The 17,525-nt window shown below is 46.9% G+C and overlaps 1 protein-coding gene across 1 annotated transcript; it reads right to left on the bottom strand.

Annotated features, from left to right (window-relative positions):
• Positions 1 to 1,069: 1,069 nt before the first annotated feature.
• Positions 1,070 to 13,834, bottom strand: LOC104309520 (solute carrier family 2, facilitated glucose transporter member 11). The gene is made up of 11 exons (XM_009910847.2): positions 13,716 to 13,834; positions 12,580 to 12,740; positions 11,962 to 12,086; positions 8,678 to 8,807; positions 7,694 to 7,842; positions 6,135 to 6,322; positions 4,802 to 4,912; positions 4,060 to 4,161; positions 3,646 to 3,721; positions 2,070 to 2,197; positions 1,070 to 1,360 (listed from the first exon to the last, which is right to left on the bottom strand). Exons 1-11 carry the CDS (start codon positions 13,809 to 13,811, stop codon positions 1,154 to 1,156), a joined length of 1,473 nt encoding a protein of 490 aa, XP_009909149.1. The 5' UTR covers positions 13,812 to 13,834; the 3' UTR covers positions 1,070 to 1,153.
• Between the last annotated feature and the right edge of the window lie 3,691 nt (positions 13,835 to 17,525).

The following is a 17,525-nucleotide window of genomic DNA, read 5'->3' as shown; positions in this document are numbered from 1 at the left end:
AGACCCGGATAGAGAAGCAAAGAGGCAGACATTCAGATTGGCTTCTCCAGGGAAGGAACCAGTCTTTTTTGTGTGTGTACCAGTTACTCTTGAGAACTCAGTCCCACTGAAACCCAGCACTCATTCTCCCTGCTGTAAATAACTGCAGGCTGCAGACACACAGTGTGGGCTTTGCTACTGAAAAAGGAGCACTTCCCCTTCTCTGTAGATTAGCTCCCTCATGACTTCCTGCAGCTCTGCTTTCTTCACTCCAGCCTTCTTTCTGTTTTGACATATCCCTGCTTATCCCAGTGGAAGAATCTCCCAAATCCAGGCAATGTAGCCGATGACCAAGCAAGAATTTTGGCTTGAGGTGATAGGAAACTTGGGTAGTTCTCTAGCATAGTGTCTTCTTTACACCAGGACCTCTTCACTCCTTCACACCTTTTTTCTCCTGATGTAGCAATGACTTGTCTCTCAAACACAAAAACCCAAACCAAAGCAAACCAACAAGCAACAACAAGAGACTGCAGGAGGCTCTGTGAGAGACAACTGTGGTCATCAGCTTCTCAAGAAAGCCCTACTTGCCCCTATACCCTGTACATTCTCTCAAGTTTGTTTGTGAGAGAAGGATACCAGAGAGAAGCATACCAGTTCTGTCTGCTGATAGCAAGGTATCTTCTTCCACTGGATTAAAGAGATGGACTCCTCATCTGGACTGAAACTCCTTCTTTGGGAAAGCTCAGCAGCACTGACTTGTCAGCAGGAACAGCTAACTTCCACGCAAAGCTCTGTCTTCTGCTCTCTCAGTCTCACAAGCGTGCTGGCCATCTGAATCTCCCACACTCACTTCCTCAGGTAACTTTGAAGGCCTGGGTTTGCTAAGGGAAAGAGCAGCTCCTTTGGTTTCAGTTTTCAGCTACTAATTTGCAGGGTCTGACAGAGATCTGATTTCTTTAGACATTATGTTTAACTCTTTCTGGTTTTTTCTGCAAAGGCTTACTTCAGCAGCTGGAGAGCACCACCAAGTGCATCTTGCACCCTGCACTGTAGATGAGTATTTTTTTGAACACACATTTGTGCTGTTTGTGGAATAATGGATTCTCTCTTGCTTGATAAGGCTTCCGGGCACTACAGTAACAAAAGATCAGGATGTGGAGTGAAGAGTTTGTTATTAAAGCCTAGTAACCACCATCATTGAGCAGTTCCTCTGTGGTAGGGCTGTTTGTCGCTTCTTCCCGCGGTAGTTCAGATGGTTGAACTCCTCCATGACCTGCAGCATGGTCTTTCCCTTGGTCTCTGGCAGCACCAGGAAGACAAAGATAGCCATGCACAGGCAGTATGTCAGGAAAATGATGAAACAGAAACTGCCAAGGCCTTCCTATAGCAAAAGAAAGAGACAAAAGGTCTTTATATACATGGAGTGTTTCTTTTTTTCTTATGGTATGGCCTTTCTGGGTTTGTAGTTGCTAAAAAAGCTTGGTCAGGGACCCAGCAGATGTTTGCTGCCACCATGGTGAGGTGAGTTAACTCTCCTGTTTTAAAGGAGGCAGGTCATGTGCTAAGCAGACATTGAAAGTCTTTGCCTGACAAGTCAGAGAAAGGCTGAGCTTCAGTTTACTCTTTCTTTCTGCTCCATCCTTCTCAGTGCTAGGCTGGGGAAAGGACATAGCACATTAGCTCTGTCCCTCCTCACAGTGCAAAACTGCAAGGGCTTTAGTTTCCTGCCACCTACTAGTGCTCTGTCACATCTCTGGGACTGCCCATTTCCTACATTAACCCCGAAGGAGATGCACATACAGGACAGGGAGGGGAAAGAAGGGAGCCCCTCATGACATCCAAATCACATCTGACAGTGTTGGTGCCTCTGTCACCGCTTCTGTTTGCCACAGTCACGCTCCAGCTGAGCGCAGAGTTAGCAGCACTTTGAGGGTTTGCTGTGCTTTCACTGGAGTAAAGAGGCCATCAAAAGTGCAGTTAGTTTGGCCTCTGTCCTTTGCATGAAGTGTTGAAAAAGAGAACCACGCTCTGGGCTCCAGAACCATGCTCTGATCCCCTCTGAACTGAAACCAAACAACCTACTTGCTTACCACAATGAAGGGGAACACAAATCCAAGGATGAAGAGTAGGATCCAGCCTACAATGCCATTAAAAACATAAGCAGCTGGTCTGTATGATTGAATAAATATTTCTGTGAGCAAGGGGCATAATACTCCAGCTGAAAAAAAAAAGTTAGAAAAAAAAAAAAAGGAAGTTCAGAAATTCTGCAAGGTGCTTCTGGAGCTTACACTTCAGATCACCACACAAATTAATGATTGCAACTGACCTGCAGATGTTTGAGGTGCTGCTTGGCTCTTCAGGAGGAAGGCATGTGGGAATGCAATGTGAAATGAAGTTTCAATGTGCAATGTGCTCTTGTGGCCAAGAAGGCCAATGCCATTCTGGGGTGTATTAGAAGGGTTGTGGTTAATAGGTTGAGAGAGGTTATCCTCCCCCTCTGCTCTGTCCTGTTGAGGCTACATCTCAACTATTGTGTCCAGTTCTGGGCCCCTCAGTTCAGGAAGGACCTCAGGGAACTGTATGAAAGAGTCCAGCACAGAGCCACAAAAACTATTAGGGGAGTGGAACATCTTCCTTATGAGAAGAGCTTGAGGGAGCTGAGGGCTCTGTAGCTTGGAACAGAGGAGCCTGAGGGCTGACCTCATTAATGTTTTGTGGTGGTTTAGGCTGGGTGCTGGCCCGCATGCCACTGCACAGACCACACCTGGGATGTCCCAAGGGGTGGGCCCAGTGCAGGGGGTGGTCACAGGAAACCAGGTATTCATTCCCATAATGCCCTGCTCCCCTATAATACATCAGTGCAGGGTCTTCACTTCCTCTTTCCTCCCTCACCAGTGCCTAAGTAAAATGGCTGAGCTGCCTCCATTGGGCCTGCCCAGGCCCAAGGCTGGGTTGTGGGGGGGAAAAGAGCTGGGGGGGAGGTTGGGCTTTGGGTGTACCCCCAGGTGGGGATATGGGGGGGTTTTTTGGATCTCTCTCTCTTTGTCACAGTGCTTGTGGTTTTCTGTAAAACTTTCATTGTTTTTCCACTTAAACTTTCCACCATTTTTTGCAGTCCGTTTGTCTGAGTCGTTATTTTTGCCCGTGGTGGGAGAAATTGGCCTCCCAAACCACGACATGTTTATAGAGATGTGCAGGGTGAGTGCCCAGAAGATGGAGCCAGGCTCTGCTGGGTGATGCCCAATGACAGCACAAAGGGCAATGGTGGAAGTTGAGGCATAGGAAGTTCCATGGAAACATGAAGAATTTTTCCCCTATGAGGGTGACAGAGCCCTGGAGCAGGCTGCACAGGGGGGTTGTGGAGTCTCCCTCTCTGGAGATATTCAAGACCTGCCTGGATGTGTTTCTGTGTGATCTGCTCTAGGTGATCCTGCTCAGGGGTTGGACTGGATGCTCCCTTGAGGTCCCTTCTAGCCCCTGGCATTCTGTGATTCTGTGAAGTTTTACCTCCTATCACAGCAAGGGAGTGGGGAACATCTGTCCTGCACTGAATCAGAAGCAGGGGGATTCATGCTAACTCTGGACCACTTATGCCTAGAACCTCTCCTAAAGGCTGTGGTGAAGAAAGAATATGTACATTAAACCATTCTAGCAGAAAATACCAACCTGGCCCAACACCAAAGCACATGATGAAAATAAAGATGAGTGCAGCAGAGCAGTATGGTACCCAGGAAAAGGAGTCCTGTGGTAGGAAACGGCAAGCAAACAAAATCAGAAATGAAAATAGTATTTATCCAGCTCCATCAGAAACATTTATCACTGCTAAGTATGTCAGTGCTTAAGCATACATCTGTTTACTGCCAGAAACTTCACAAGGAGATGAGAGTCTTGTCAGTGAGCATGGCTGTGTGAAGCCATGGACACGACTGGGAACAGACCTCTGTTAGTGTGATAATTACCCCAAGGATACTTCTGCTCCCACTAAGAAATTGATTTGAGGGGAAGGAAATAGGAATGGTATCTGCCATGTGATAACAGATGAGGACAGGACACATCTCTAACACCTGAGTGGGGTCTTACCTGTAGTGAAAGCGTGGTGGTGAGGAGCCCTAAAACCAAAGCCATAACTGTGTAGCTTCTCCACAGCAGGGTCTTCCTCCCTGCACGCTCAATCAGGAAGCCCTGCAACCAGGAGGACATATTGTCAGCTCCAAAGGAGGCAAGCTCTGGTGAGCTGCTCCAGTCAGGCATCTCTGGCTCTCTGCCCCCAGGCCGGGCATCTCTGGAGTCAGGGACTGGGATGTGGTACCTCTTCTGGAGAGTGAGTAAAGACATTGGGGGTGACAGAGCAGGACCAGGAGCTGCAGGGAGCAGGGGAAGGTGGGCAGCTGCAGGGCTGCCTGGAGAATTGCCTGGGCAGGGGAGGCCTGAGGTGGCACTCTGCAGGCAAAGGACAGCCAGGGAAGAGAAGCAAGGAGTAAATGCTTGCACTGGTAATGGCCATGAATCCTACAGCATGAGTTCCACTGAATAGTGGGCACAGGGACTGTCATCTGCCCTTCCTGCAGGAGGGAACTGGGAACTAGGACCGGCTCAGGGTGAGTGGTGATTTTGAGGGAGCAGCTTTCCTGTCCTCCAGGAAATGGAACATAAATGCTCATGTTCTCAGGGTGTGTGGAGACAATTCTGTGTGACCTCTGCTAAGTATTATGGTTGATTAGTTGTAGCAGTTTGATTCCTGAAGCTGCATTTCCAGCAGTCCTAAAGACTGACCTGAACCACATAGCACAGCAAAATGAAACTCAGCCGAGGATCCACTTACACACAGAACCGTGGTGAGGATCTCGGTGATCCCAACTCCCAGGGAGACATAGTGGGTTTGATCCGGGGGGATTCCAGCCTTGATGAAGATATTGTATGCATAAAAGTAAACCTAGAAAGCAGAGAAATGCATGAAGGCTGTACCCATCTGGACACATCTACACTAGCTTCTCTCTTTTGCTTTTCAACAGAGAAAAATTAATTTGGCCTAAAGAGAAAACCTCCTTGAAAACTATTCCTTGATGTTTTCATGAAGCTTATTTGTGCAGAACAGCTTTTATTAGCAGTTCTGTTTTGAACTCAGTAACGAAACAGACCTTTTCTTCTTCTTTTCTTTGCTCTTAGCATTGCCTTTGCCTTATGTTATAGGTTAGAATTCTGACATCTTTCACTTGTTTTAGTGAGCCCTTTGGGTGAGGAGCACACAGAAATGTAGACAGTACATGCTAACCAAATTATTGACATTATCTTTTTCAGTGATTTGGATCATGATTTTTTTTTTCCCCCTGGATTTAAGCACTCCCAAAGTGTAAGAAATCCCACTGTTAACATGCCCAGTTTCTTAAGGGTATAGTTCCTGCTGCAGTAGTGGGGACAGAAAGGTGTCTTGTGAATCCTGAAGTCTTTCTTATTTGCAAAATTCATCTGAATTTGGAAGCTTTTATGCTTTTGCTAAGAGTTCATTTTATATAATAACTGTTTCAACACTCATTACTACCTACTGAAACAGGGAGATCTCCACAGCAAAGGTGGCTATCAGTAACTGTCACATACATTACTGGGATGTTGTCATTGTCTATGCTCTGAGAAGGAGCAGAGTTCAAGAATGGAGAAAGAAACCCAAAGAGGTTAAAGGATGGAAATGCAGTGTCAGTGTTCGTTACAAAGCAGACTCAGTCTGTACTGGAATGGATGGGCAGTTTTGGGCAGGACATTCTGGAGTTCACATACCCAGGGGAGGTTGTGCTGCTCTCTAGTTGTTCTGTGTCTGAGATTTTATCGTATCCCCTCCCTTCTCTCATCATAACAGGGTAATCCATAGAGATGCCTTCAGATGCCACTTACTAAAACAGTTCTTGACCTGGCCTAGTTGGAGATGTCCCTGCTCATTGAAGGGAGGCTGGACAAAATGACCTTCAAGAGTCCTTTCAACCCAGTGCAATCTGTGATTCTATAACATATCCCAGGTTCAAACTTCCATGGGGAAAAAATGGCAATAAACTGTAACACCAGATCCCTCTCTACAGCCAGTGCTGCAGCCAGCATGGTACTGCTTGCTGCAGACCCAAGGATCTGTTAGCAATCTAGAAAGCAGGGAGAAGGAGCACACCAACCATGTTGGCACCAATTAACTGCATGCAGGAGGAGACCAGGAAGAGAGTGATGAGCTGCCAGCGGACAGATCGGTCACGAATCAGGTCACAAACACTCTTAGCTTCCTCCCCACAGATAGCTTCTTGCTCTGCCACCATGTCATCTATTTCGGCCTTGTGGTCACCATTACCCCAGAGCTGCTTCACAGCTGGAAGGAGAGGAAAAGAGAAGATGACTCCTTGTCCAGGCTCACCAGTGCAGACTTGACTTCAGAGCATTGTTTTCTGCCTTGCAGTGCCATATTTGAGCTTTGAGCTGTTTGCATGTGTGAACTTTCTAGAGACCTGGCTTTGAATTAGACACAGATCCAGTTCACTGCTGTTTTATGGATCTTTATGGGTGTATTTCATACACATAAATTTTTGACCTTACCTGTGGCCAATAGCTGCTTATGGGCTCTCAATGTAAATCACACCCTTACCAGTCCCTCCCCAAATATCTTGCTGCTAAAGGTGCAGTTCTAGGGCACACATTAAAATGCAGAGAGGGAAACACCTCCTGCATCAAAAAATAAGTCTCCATGCACAGAGTTTTTCTCTTTGATAGCTAAAACCCCTCAATGGCTGTTTCTCTGCTGATGTCAGCAGTTGCTGTCAAGGTTACTGAAGAACTGCAATGTTACAGATAGGGCATGGCAGGACAGAGCATCTGTGACCGTTTTAGGCTGTGCCTTTAAGAAAGGGACAGTTGCTGGAACACTTTGGCTTGATGTTTTGGTGAAGACAATGAAAACATGATATTCTAAATTAATTTCATTGGTAGATAGGTAAAATGCAACTTTAAGTTTTAGTTCTGTTTGAGTCTCAGTCAGTTCAGTTCTCTCTCTTTTTCTGCCTGTTTCTCTGCTTCTCTTTGAGCAACAGCTGCAGGACAGAGCTGACCTTGAATAACAGATAAGAAAAAATAATTCTTTTATGCGCTTTGAGCTAACAGAATTTTCCTCCTTGATAATTACCTTTTCTCTCTCAAACCCCTTTTTGGGAAAAAAGGGAGGAAGGGGGAGAGAGGGGGTACGGGGAGGGGAACCCTCCTCTGGCAGGAGGAGGGAGTTTTGTTCTGTGTTACTTTCTTTGTTGTATACTTCTGTATATATTGTAAATACTGTATATTGTGTATATATTCACTGCACCTCATCCTGCTTGTAAATATAGCTCATATCCATTTTGCTTCTCCGACTGAGTTAGTTGTGTTTTCTTTGTGGGGGAGGGAGAACTGAACTTTCTCTCACCACCACAGCATTCCTTTCTTAGAGCCAGAAAGTGCCATATCCACACCCCCACTCATCAGGGCAGAGTCTGGGGTGGTGGAAATACAGGCTCTATGTACGCATGTCCCTGGGAGGGTCCTGGCAGAGGGCAAGGGAAATACTAGTGCCAAGAGAGCACCAGTATGAAACCAGAGGAGGCTGTCTTTCATTAAACCTGAAGGTGGGTTGAGAGCTGATCTTTTTCCCAACTCCATCTCTTTTCCAGCCTTTACTGTTTTCCACAGACCAAAGCTTTGTGGTCCATGTCCTTACCTTTGAGGCATGCCTCCTTGTCCTTTTTGTCAATGAGCAGGTAGCGAGGAGAGTCTGGGAAGAAGGGGAGGGTGAGAAGCTGAATGAGGGCAGGAATTGCGTTGGTTGCCATGAGAACAGGCCAGAGATCATCTACTCCGAGAACCTCCCTGAAACAAAACCAGAGCTGAGCAACCATGCAGCTCTCACCCAGGAATCTCCAGCATTTCTCAGCCTAGAAAGTCTCAAGGGGAGCAGAAGGGAGAGCAGCACAAGAATTGTTGTTGCCACCTGTTGCTCAGTGGTGAGCACAGCAAGGCTGGCTGCATCCTCCTGCCACAGCTGAAGGCCCACAGGAATGAACACTGTCCTGGCACAAGGGCTGAGGAAAGAACCTGTGGTGGCTTATCCCTCTGCTTCTGAGCCAAAGGGTGCCCAAGTTACAATGAGGACATTATCCAGGGGTAATGAGTCTGGCACTGACTGCCCCAAACAGCAGCTGCTGTGTTTCCTAATGAGAACTATCTTTGAAACAGGACAGGCAGAAGAAACCTGTGCACAAAGAACCTGTGCTGGAGGCAATGAATCCACCATAGCTTTCAGGTTGTGTGTGTGTGCTCAAGGAGAGGATGTGCCAGCCTGTGTGCATGCTCAAGAAAGTTTGGATGAATCTGATATTCCCTGATATGCCTAAAAGAATGGCAACTACAGGCCATTTCTTAGAAAAGATGGATTTCTTTCAACCCACTGAAATCTATTCAGGTCTTTTATTCTCTGTATCTCAGTCTGTCCTCATTAGGAAGCAATGTTGTTCTCCAGGACTAAATATTTTATGTGATTTCTGTTTGCCAAGCCTTTAAGTCCAGCATCTGGGCTGAGCTAATTCAGCCTGGCTGCTTAGGGTGCCCTGAAAGGAACTGCACGTTTGCCTGCCCATAGGCTTGCCCTGATGTCTGCACAACTTTTAATAACAGACTGCCTGAAATGGGTCTCATAGCCACTTACTTGAGCCCCAGAGCAAACCCTGCAAGCTTCCCAATGGCAATGGCAGTCGAAGCTGTTATGGCAGTGAGCCCCCGGAGCTTCTGTGGGGCACATTCCCCAGCATACATCAGGTGGATGTTCAGACCTAAACCTGCAAGGGACAAGTGACTGTTAGGGCAATTCAAACATTATGAGGAGACAGTCCTGGGCACAGCATATTGGGTTAGGCTCTGAGACACATTTTTTATCATGCCGAGTGCGTGTGTGTCTGCCTGACAGGAAGCATGTGCCTAGCACCGTGGCCTTTTGGCTGAGGGTTGCCCTAAGCAGGTGCGTTCCCTGGGATGTCTGCTCCTCAGCAGGCTGGCCTTCTCTTGCAGTATTTCCTACAGACACATGTACAGGATCACAGGATGCTAGGGGCTGAAAGGGACCACCAGAGATCATCAAGTCTAACTCCCCTGCCAGAGCAGGACCATAGAATCCAGCACAGGTCACACAGGAATTCATCCAGATGTGGCTGGAAAGTCTTCAGAGCAGGAGACTCCACAACCTCTTTGGGCAGCCTGTTCCAGTGCTCTGTGACCCTCACAGTGAAGAAGTTCCTTCTTATGTTGAGGTGGAACTTCCTGTGCTGGAGTTTCCATTCACTACCCCTTGTCCTATCACAGGGTGCAGGTGAGCAGAGACTGCTCTGCCCCTCCCTCTTGACCCCCAGCCCTCAGATATTGATAAACATTTATTAAATCCCCTCTCAGCCTTCTCCTCTCCAGACTAACCACCCCCAGGGCTCTCAGCCTCTCCTCATCAGGCAGTGCTCAGTCCCTTCAGCATCCTTGTAGCCCTCCCTTGGGCTCTCTCCAGCAGATCCCTGTCCCTCTTGAGCTGGGGAGCCCAGCACTGGATGCAATACCCCAGGTGAGGTCTCCGCAGGGCAGAGTAGTGGGAGAGGAGAACCTCCCTGGATCTGCTGGACACACTCCTCTTAAGACACCCCAGGATCCCTTTGGCCATACAGAACTGCTGGAGCTCCCCGTAATCTCAGGATATGCATTTCAGTGTCCCCACAGGATGCCACATGCCCTATTTTGTGCTTGAGACCAACAAGTTAACAAATGCTATACATTCCATTTGCTCAGTGAATGGATATTTATCCTCTCAATAGACTTTCCCCTCCCTCCCCCCGCCCCCAGTTAGTATAGTATGACCTTTATCCAACTGCTCAGGGATCAAAACCACTGGCAGAATGTAGCCTCCTGAGGGGTCTGAAATTAGAAGTGCCCAGCTAGAAAACCATTCCCTTGCCTGTGTTATGGAAGGCAGTATCAGCAAGCAGGAATAGAATAGAATAGAATAGAATAGAATAGAATAGAATAGAATAGAATAGAATAGAATAGAATAGAATAGAATAGAATAGAATAGAATAGACCAGGTTGGAAGAGACCGTCAAGATCATCGCGTCCAAGCCATCACTCAACACCATCTAATCAACTAAACCATGGCACCAAGCACCCCATCAAGACTCCTCCTAAACACCTCCAGGGATGGTGACTCCACCACCTCCCTGGGCAGCACATTCCAATAGCAAATCATAGAGAGAGTCCCTATGAAGAATTTCTTCCTCATAGAATCATAGAATCATAGAATCATAGAATCAACAAGGTTGGAAAAGACCTCAAAGATCATCAAGTCCAACCTGTCACCCAGGACCTCATGACTACTAGACCATGGCTCCAAGTGCTATGTCCAATCCCCTTTTGAACACCTCTAGGGATGGTGACTCCACCATCTCCCTGGGCAGCACATTCCAACAGCTAACAACTCTCTGTGAAGAACTTCCTCCTCATCTCCAGCCTAAACCTCCCCTGACACAGCTTGAGACTGTGTCCTCTTGTTCTGGTGCCGGTTGCCTGGGAGAAGAGACCAACCCCTTCCTGGCTCCAACCTCCCTTCAGGTAGTTGTAAACAGCAATAAGGTCTCCCCTGGGCCTCCTCTTCTCCAGGCTAAACAATCCCAGCTCCTTCAGCCTCTCCTCGTAGGGCTTGTGCTCAAGGCCTCTCCCCAGCCTCATTGCCCTTCTCTGGACACCTTCAAGAGTCTCAAAGAGACTCAAGAGAGGCATGAGGTGAAGTTTGCAATAGGCTACAAAAGTAAGATGCGAAGTGACAAAGTCTGAAAATATCCAGCCTAAACCTCCCCTGGCACAGCTTGAGGCTGTGTCCTCTTGTTCTGGTGCTGGTTGCCTGGGAGAAGAGACCAACCCCCACCTGGCTACAACCTCCCTTCAGGGAGCTGTAGAGAGCAAGAAGGTCTCCCCTGAGCCTCCTCTTCTGCAGGCTAAGCAACCCCAGCTCCCTCAGCCTCTCCTCACAGGGCTGTGCTCCAAACCCCTCCTCAGCTTTGTTGCCCTTCTCTGGACACCTTCCAGCAACTCAACAGCTTTCCTAAACTGAGGGGCCCAGAACTGGACACAAGAGCAGCAACAAGAGATCAGCTTTCTGTAGAGTGAGTGTGGTGGGTTAAAGTTTGCCATTCCCATTAACTAAGCATGACCAGCAAGCTGTATTTACAAAGCAAAAACTACATTCTGCAATGGAATGCAATGAATATGTAGAAAATATTCAGCATTTACAATATTATACAGGTATTTACAATCAGAAAACAGCATGTAAACCCCCTGGGGAAAATTACCAGGGAAGCTGCTCCACTGCCTCCCTCAAAACCTCCCAAATCCCCTTGTACCAAAAGAGAGAGAGAAGCTGGAAGAAAGTAGTGTTAGTCTTATCTCAATGTCAGAAACGTTATCCTCCCAGCAGAGCAACCACACCAGAGAGAAAAGAAGGAATGGGGATGAAAATAAAATGTGAAAGATTGTTAGGGTACCTCTGTGTCCATCCCACACATTCTGGCCAAGGAAATTCATTTAGAATAATCTGTTACTTTCCTTTTTACACCCAACTGTCAATTATTTGTATTTTTCTACTTTTCTGCTTGAAATCTGCAGCTAATTTTTAAAGGCATAGCCTAAAACTGCCACAGTAAGCCTGCTCCCCTGACATATTGAGTGGTTCTTGGCCTTTTCACAATTCAGCAGCACTTTTGGAGTGAGAAATGGAGGTGTCACACAGGATTAATGTAACTGTGTTTGTGTTTTCTTGCTGGGTTAAAAGTGTGTTCAGCAGCCAGGCCCTCTGCAGACTTCAGCAAAATGCATGGTCCATACCCTCAAGTCTGGTGAATCCTTGTGACCCTCAGACACTGTTCACCCAACTGTTTAATGCCATAGCTAGGAATGATACCTTACCCCCACACACTCCAGAAAACAATCTTCCAGCAATGATCATCTCAAAGGAGCCACACAGCCGGCTGAGTCCCATCAGAGCTGCGCTCAGTAGAGCAGGGATGTTGGCAAAGAGCATGGCCTTCTTCCTGGAATCCATTTAAACTCATGTGAGCATAAACATTGCCCAGGTGTCAGGCACAGCCTAACAGGAGTGGCACAAATGGTACCATGCTACAAAAGCTCTCTGCCAGCTTCTGAGATTAGCTGCAGTGAAGGAAATGGGAATGGGGAAACTTTGTCATGGACTGATAAATTAGTTGAAGATTTTGATGCCTCTAGTGGAGCTGATATCTATGCTGAAGAACAAGATTCATGAGTGGTTGGTTGAGAAACTGACTTTAGAGTGCATGTGCTCCTTGAGTTAATTCTTTGGACTGGGTTCACTTACTGGGGAGAGGGAAGGATTTTCTGCATGGTCACTGGCAGATTTTGCTACCCAGTTTCTGTACCAGACTGTTCTGAAGCAGTGCTGGGCTGCTCACAGTGCCACTTTATAAGCAGCCTTTCTCCCAGGACACAGCCACTTATTTTTGCAGCTGTGGGTGTAAACAGAAAGCTGTATGTAATCATTGTTCCTACCTTCCAAATCTAACAGACAAATAGCCAGCAAACAGGGAGCCTAGAAGTCCACCGATGCTATAAATGGACACCACGAAGGACCACATCAAAGTAATCACATCCTCACGGGGGGAGGAGCCATACCTCTGCAGCCAGGTCTCACGGATGAAGTTTTTGATGTACTGAAAAAAACCCAACAGAAACCAATGGACTCAGTCAACATGTTTGTGCAGAGGCACACCTCTTTGACTTCTCTTACCTACTTACAGCCTATTGCAGTACCTTTCTGTCAACACCTTGGTTGAAATCTTAGCCCCCAGTGAAACCGAAGGGGGTTCTGCCACTAACATCCCTGGAGTTAATGTTTTAGCAACAAGGTGCAATGAATAAATCAATGAATAAATGCAGCACTATTAAACAGCAACTCTGAGTGCTGCTAAGAGAGTGGCAGGTTGGTCTTCCGTTTATGTGCTAAACACTGATTGTTTTGCCACCTTCTTCCCGACCATTCCTGTACCTCTGCCTCCCATCCTGTCTGATGCCTTGAGTGAAATCCAAGTTTGACTTCAGCTGACTTCAGTGAGATCTGGATTTGTTCCTCAAGGTAGCCCATAGTGGAGTCTGTCTGACCTACTCTTTGTAACTTCCATGGCATTCTCAGTCTTGATGAGGTGTCCCAATCTGGTACTAGCATGATCTCAGTGTCCTTGGCACCATTTAGGATGGACCAACACCTTCCCTAATTTTCCAGCTGCAGGTATTCGTGCTTACTTCAGCTCTAAAGCTACAGTTCTTCCCTTTCCTATTACACCTCACAATGGCTTAGACCTAGTCTCTGTGGCCAAGCACATGCTTCAAGGCACTGCCTGAGCACTGGAAAGAGGAGGATGTCTTGTGAGCAATCCAACTCAGTAAGGGTTTGGCTGTCTTTACAGACCCCATTCATCTTCCCCTTTCCAGTTCTGTCACATCACACAGATGTGAGAACCCAGTGAAACACAAGAGCAATAGCAGCTACTCTTAGAACCAACTAACCAGGGCAAGTCTAGTTTTAAGAGCATTAATTGTAAAGTTAGTGATTTAATCTAGAGGCAGGAATGTATGAGGACACTGAAATCCACCTTAGTAGCTCAGGTTTTTGAGTTGGCCATGCTTACCTCAGCAGGAGAGTTGATAATGGAGATCTGCAATCCATATTGGGAAGCTCCACCGATGCCCAGGACAACAACCAGGAGTAGGAGATTGTAGCTCATTTTCTGACAGGAGTTTAAAATAGCAAACAAAGCTGGTACAACTATTCAGACATGCCCCCAGCTGCCCTGTTTTCCCTCCAGCACCTCTAACAGCTTGGGCAATGCCATGCACCTGCCTCTAAGACCAAGAAGCCAGCACACGGTGCAATAGAAGACCACAGCTACTAAAGCACAGGACATTGAGAAATTCAAGGAGAGACAAAGCTCACAGCTGTTTCCAGAAGCCAGTTACACACTTCAGTGCTTCTGTCTTCAGCTCTGGCAGTCTTAATCTGCACTATCACAGGGTAACTGGTTGTGGGAGCATGGTGTATTGTGCAGCTATTGTGGGCACGATTTCCATCTGTTTGTCCTTCCTCCTCCTCCTCTACCACTTGTTTGCTCACCTAGATGAATATTTTGCTCAGTGACTTGGCTGAGACTAGATAAACTTTTGGCAATGGAAGGGCATTCCTAGTTTCCCTTTCTTAGAACTGTATCTGAGAGCAGCCCTCCCCCCCCCCCACTCCCCCACCCACCCCCCCACCCCCCCGCAAGCAGTGCTGTGGTACCTGCGTAGCCCATCCCTCCCACTCCCACCTCTCTCTATTACTGCGTGTCCTAGCACTGTTCTGCCCAGCAAGGATGGCACAATGCTGCACATTTATCTCTAGAACAGACTGTGTTCAAAGGCACTGCTGAACAGGGGCAAGCTGATTTCTGGTCAGATAAATGCCATTGTTTGAACCAGCAACAAATTTAGGCATGCCGCAACCTCGCTGGCTTCAAAGGAGTCAGCTCTGACTAAATTTGGTATTTGGCACATTTCCTATGTTAAATGACAACAGCCTCATGTTTGTCAGCTCACTAGGAAGCAATGAGAGTCAGAGACTCCCCTGCTAGACATCACTGTTACCCTGTGTGCCACACAGCAGCGTGGACCTCCCCATCAGCAAGAGAATCAGCAAGCCCTGTTCTGAGTGCAAATGTTGCTTTGCACCTGCAGCAAGTCCCTTACTGTCGTCCCTACTCTGTACTACAACACCACTGCTCACATTTCCTCCTGCATCCCATGGCTGACTTTTCCAGTCTTGTAGATTTTAAATGCAAGAAGATTCTTTTAAACTTAATGTTAATCTAAAATTGCTTGTTAAAACATGTCTGGGTTTCTTTTTGCTTTGGTACCCATTCCTGTGCTTCCTTGCCTGGAAAGAATTGTTTTCCATCCCTCAGTGTTTACGTCTTTCAGGTAGTTTGTTATTCATAATTCTTTTATTCTGGAGGTCTTTTTCAGTCTGACAGCCCTCCTCCATCTATTATAGAATCATAGAATCATGGAATCAGTCAGGGTTGGAAGAGACCACAAGGATCATCTAGTTCCAACCCCCCTGCCATGGGCAGGGACACCCCACACTAGATCAGGCTGGCCAGAGCCTCATCCAGCCTGGTCTTAAACACCTCCAGGGACGGGGCCCCAACCACCTCCCTGGACAACCCATTCCAGGGCTTCACCACTCTCATGGGGAAGAACTTCTTCCTCGCATCCAACCTGAATCTCCCCACCTCCAGCTTCATTCCATTCCCCCTAGTCCTATCACTACCTGAACTGTGCAGCTTTTCTTTGTTGTTGTGCTCTGCCCCCTCCCTGGAAGTGTTCAAGGCCAGGTTGGATGAGGCCTGGAGCAACTTGGGCTAGTGGAAGGTGTGCCTGCCTGTGGCAGAGTGGGGTGGAACTAGATGGTCTTTAAGGTCCCTTCCAACCTAAACCATTTTATGAATCTATGACTCTTCCCCTGTTGTGTATCAGTCATTGAATGTAAATGTGCCCTTGAATCCAGCTTGCTTTGCTCTTCAAAAACAATTCCTTGCAAGATATTTGCTATCTTTCAGATATGACCTCATACTACTATTTTAACCACATCTCTGATTGATTTTTATTTCTGAACTTAATTTGTGCCACAGGTCTTTTAGAATAGCACAAGGGGGTGGGGGGAATGTGCTGCAAAAATTCTAGGTGGGGGAGAAGATAAACATACACCAACTTGCAGGCAAAGGTGGTCATCTCCACTTGCAGGCTTCCCTGATGCTTTCTTTGGTAATTTTGGGAAAGTTACTCTATCTAGAGAGCAAAAGGAGCCTGAGATAATATTCCAACACATCATTTCCTTCTTTCTTAGTGTTTACATGTGTTTTGGGATGAAATCCTTGGTGTTTGGTTTGCCATTATGGAGCTGGTTACTGATGAAGCTGTGGATCATTTTGGTGAGTTGTGCATCCATGCCAGGTCACTAAGGAAGAAAAACTCCAGAAGCAGCTGACACAGAGTAAGAGCTGCAGGAATAATGGACAATTAAAAAGGCACTGATGGAAGTCAAAGTCCAGGGGGACTGGTGCAAACTAGAGTGGACTGGATTGGACAGCCCAAGTCATAGGCTGAGTAATCAGTTACCACATTTAAGGGAAAAGTCCCTCCTCCTTTGAGCAGCAAAGCCCTCTGAAGCCTGACTTGCCAAGCACAGCGATTCAACTCTTTAATGATGGGATCAATTGGCACTTCCAGGGCAACAGTCACGGCCTGTTTGTTCCGAATCTGCGTCCCTATGACATAGAGTAGACATTAGGAAAGAAGAATGGAGTCCTGACTGTTAAATAAAAAAATTACATCTTTACTTTTACCCTCAGTTCTCAAAAGGCCTCTTAACTGAGCAGTATCCAAGATGGTTCTGTTAAGAGGCTTTTACAAGTTATTCAAAAAGCCTGGGGGAAATTCCTTCTGCTGAGTGGCTGCACTTGGTGATTCCCCAGGCTAGGATGCTGTTGTCTTCAGTATCTGGAAGAATCCCAACCCCAGCTGTGTTGGAAGTGAGAAGTGGCTTGTGCAGATGAGCATTGGCTCAAGACAGCAGCAATAGTTTTTGTCTCTGGTGTTAATGGTGCCTTGAGTGCTGGGTTCAGTTTTGGGGCCTTCACTACAAGAACAACATTGAGGTCCTGGAGCAGGTCCAGAGAAGGGCAACAAAGCTGGGGAAGGGTCTGGAGAAATGATCTTGTAAGGAGTGGCTGAGGGAACTCGAGTTGCTTAGTCTTCATAAGAGAAGGCTGAGGGGAGACCTCACTGCTCTCTGCAACTCCCTGAAAGGAGGTTGGAGTGAGGTGGGGGCCATTCTCTTGTCCCTATTAGCAATTGACAGGACAAGAGGAAATGGCCTCAGGTTGCACCAGGAGAGGTTTAGGTTGGATAATAGAAGGGCTCTCAAACACTGGCACAGGCTCCCCCAGGGAGGTGGTTGAATCCCCATCCCTGGAGGTGTTTAAAAGATGAAAGCGATGTGGTGCTGAGGGTCATGGTTTAGCACCAGCCTTGGTAATGATTCCATGATTATATTATTTGATTCTAAACATTAATATGAACTATGAGTCTCTAAGGATCACCTTTCCAGGTGTATTTTTGCCTCACACTTCACATGGTAAGAAAGCTGACCTGAACAAGTGTCATCTGTTTTTTTAAAGTTGGAGGTGTTTTAATTCACTAACAATTAACCAACTTGTTAAATGCGCCAATTACAATGTAACCAATGAGACCAATTAAAATATAACCACTGTTCATCTTTGCTTAATCAGTGTAAAACCACACCTGATTTCAGGCCATAATGAGAAAAACTGCTGGAATTAGTGTTTGCTGACACCATGCACTCAAGGGCCGGCTCAGAGTCAGGAAGTCAGGTAAGGCTGTAC

Source organism: Dryobates pubescens, chromosome 25 (genome assembly GCF_014839835.1).
Source record: "Dryobates pubescens isolate bDryPub1 chromosome 25, bDryPub1.pri, whole genome shotgun sequence".
Lineage (NCBI taxonomy): Eukaryota > Metazoa > Chordata > Aves > Piciformes > Picidae > Dryobates > Dryobates pubescens.
The sequence above is the reverse complement of the archived record's forward strand: the minus strand, read 5'-3'. Positions and strand labels throughout refer to the sequence as shown.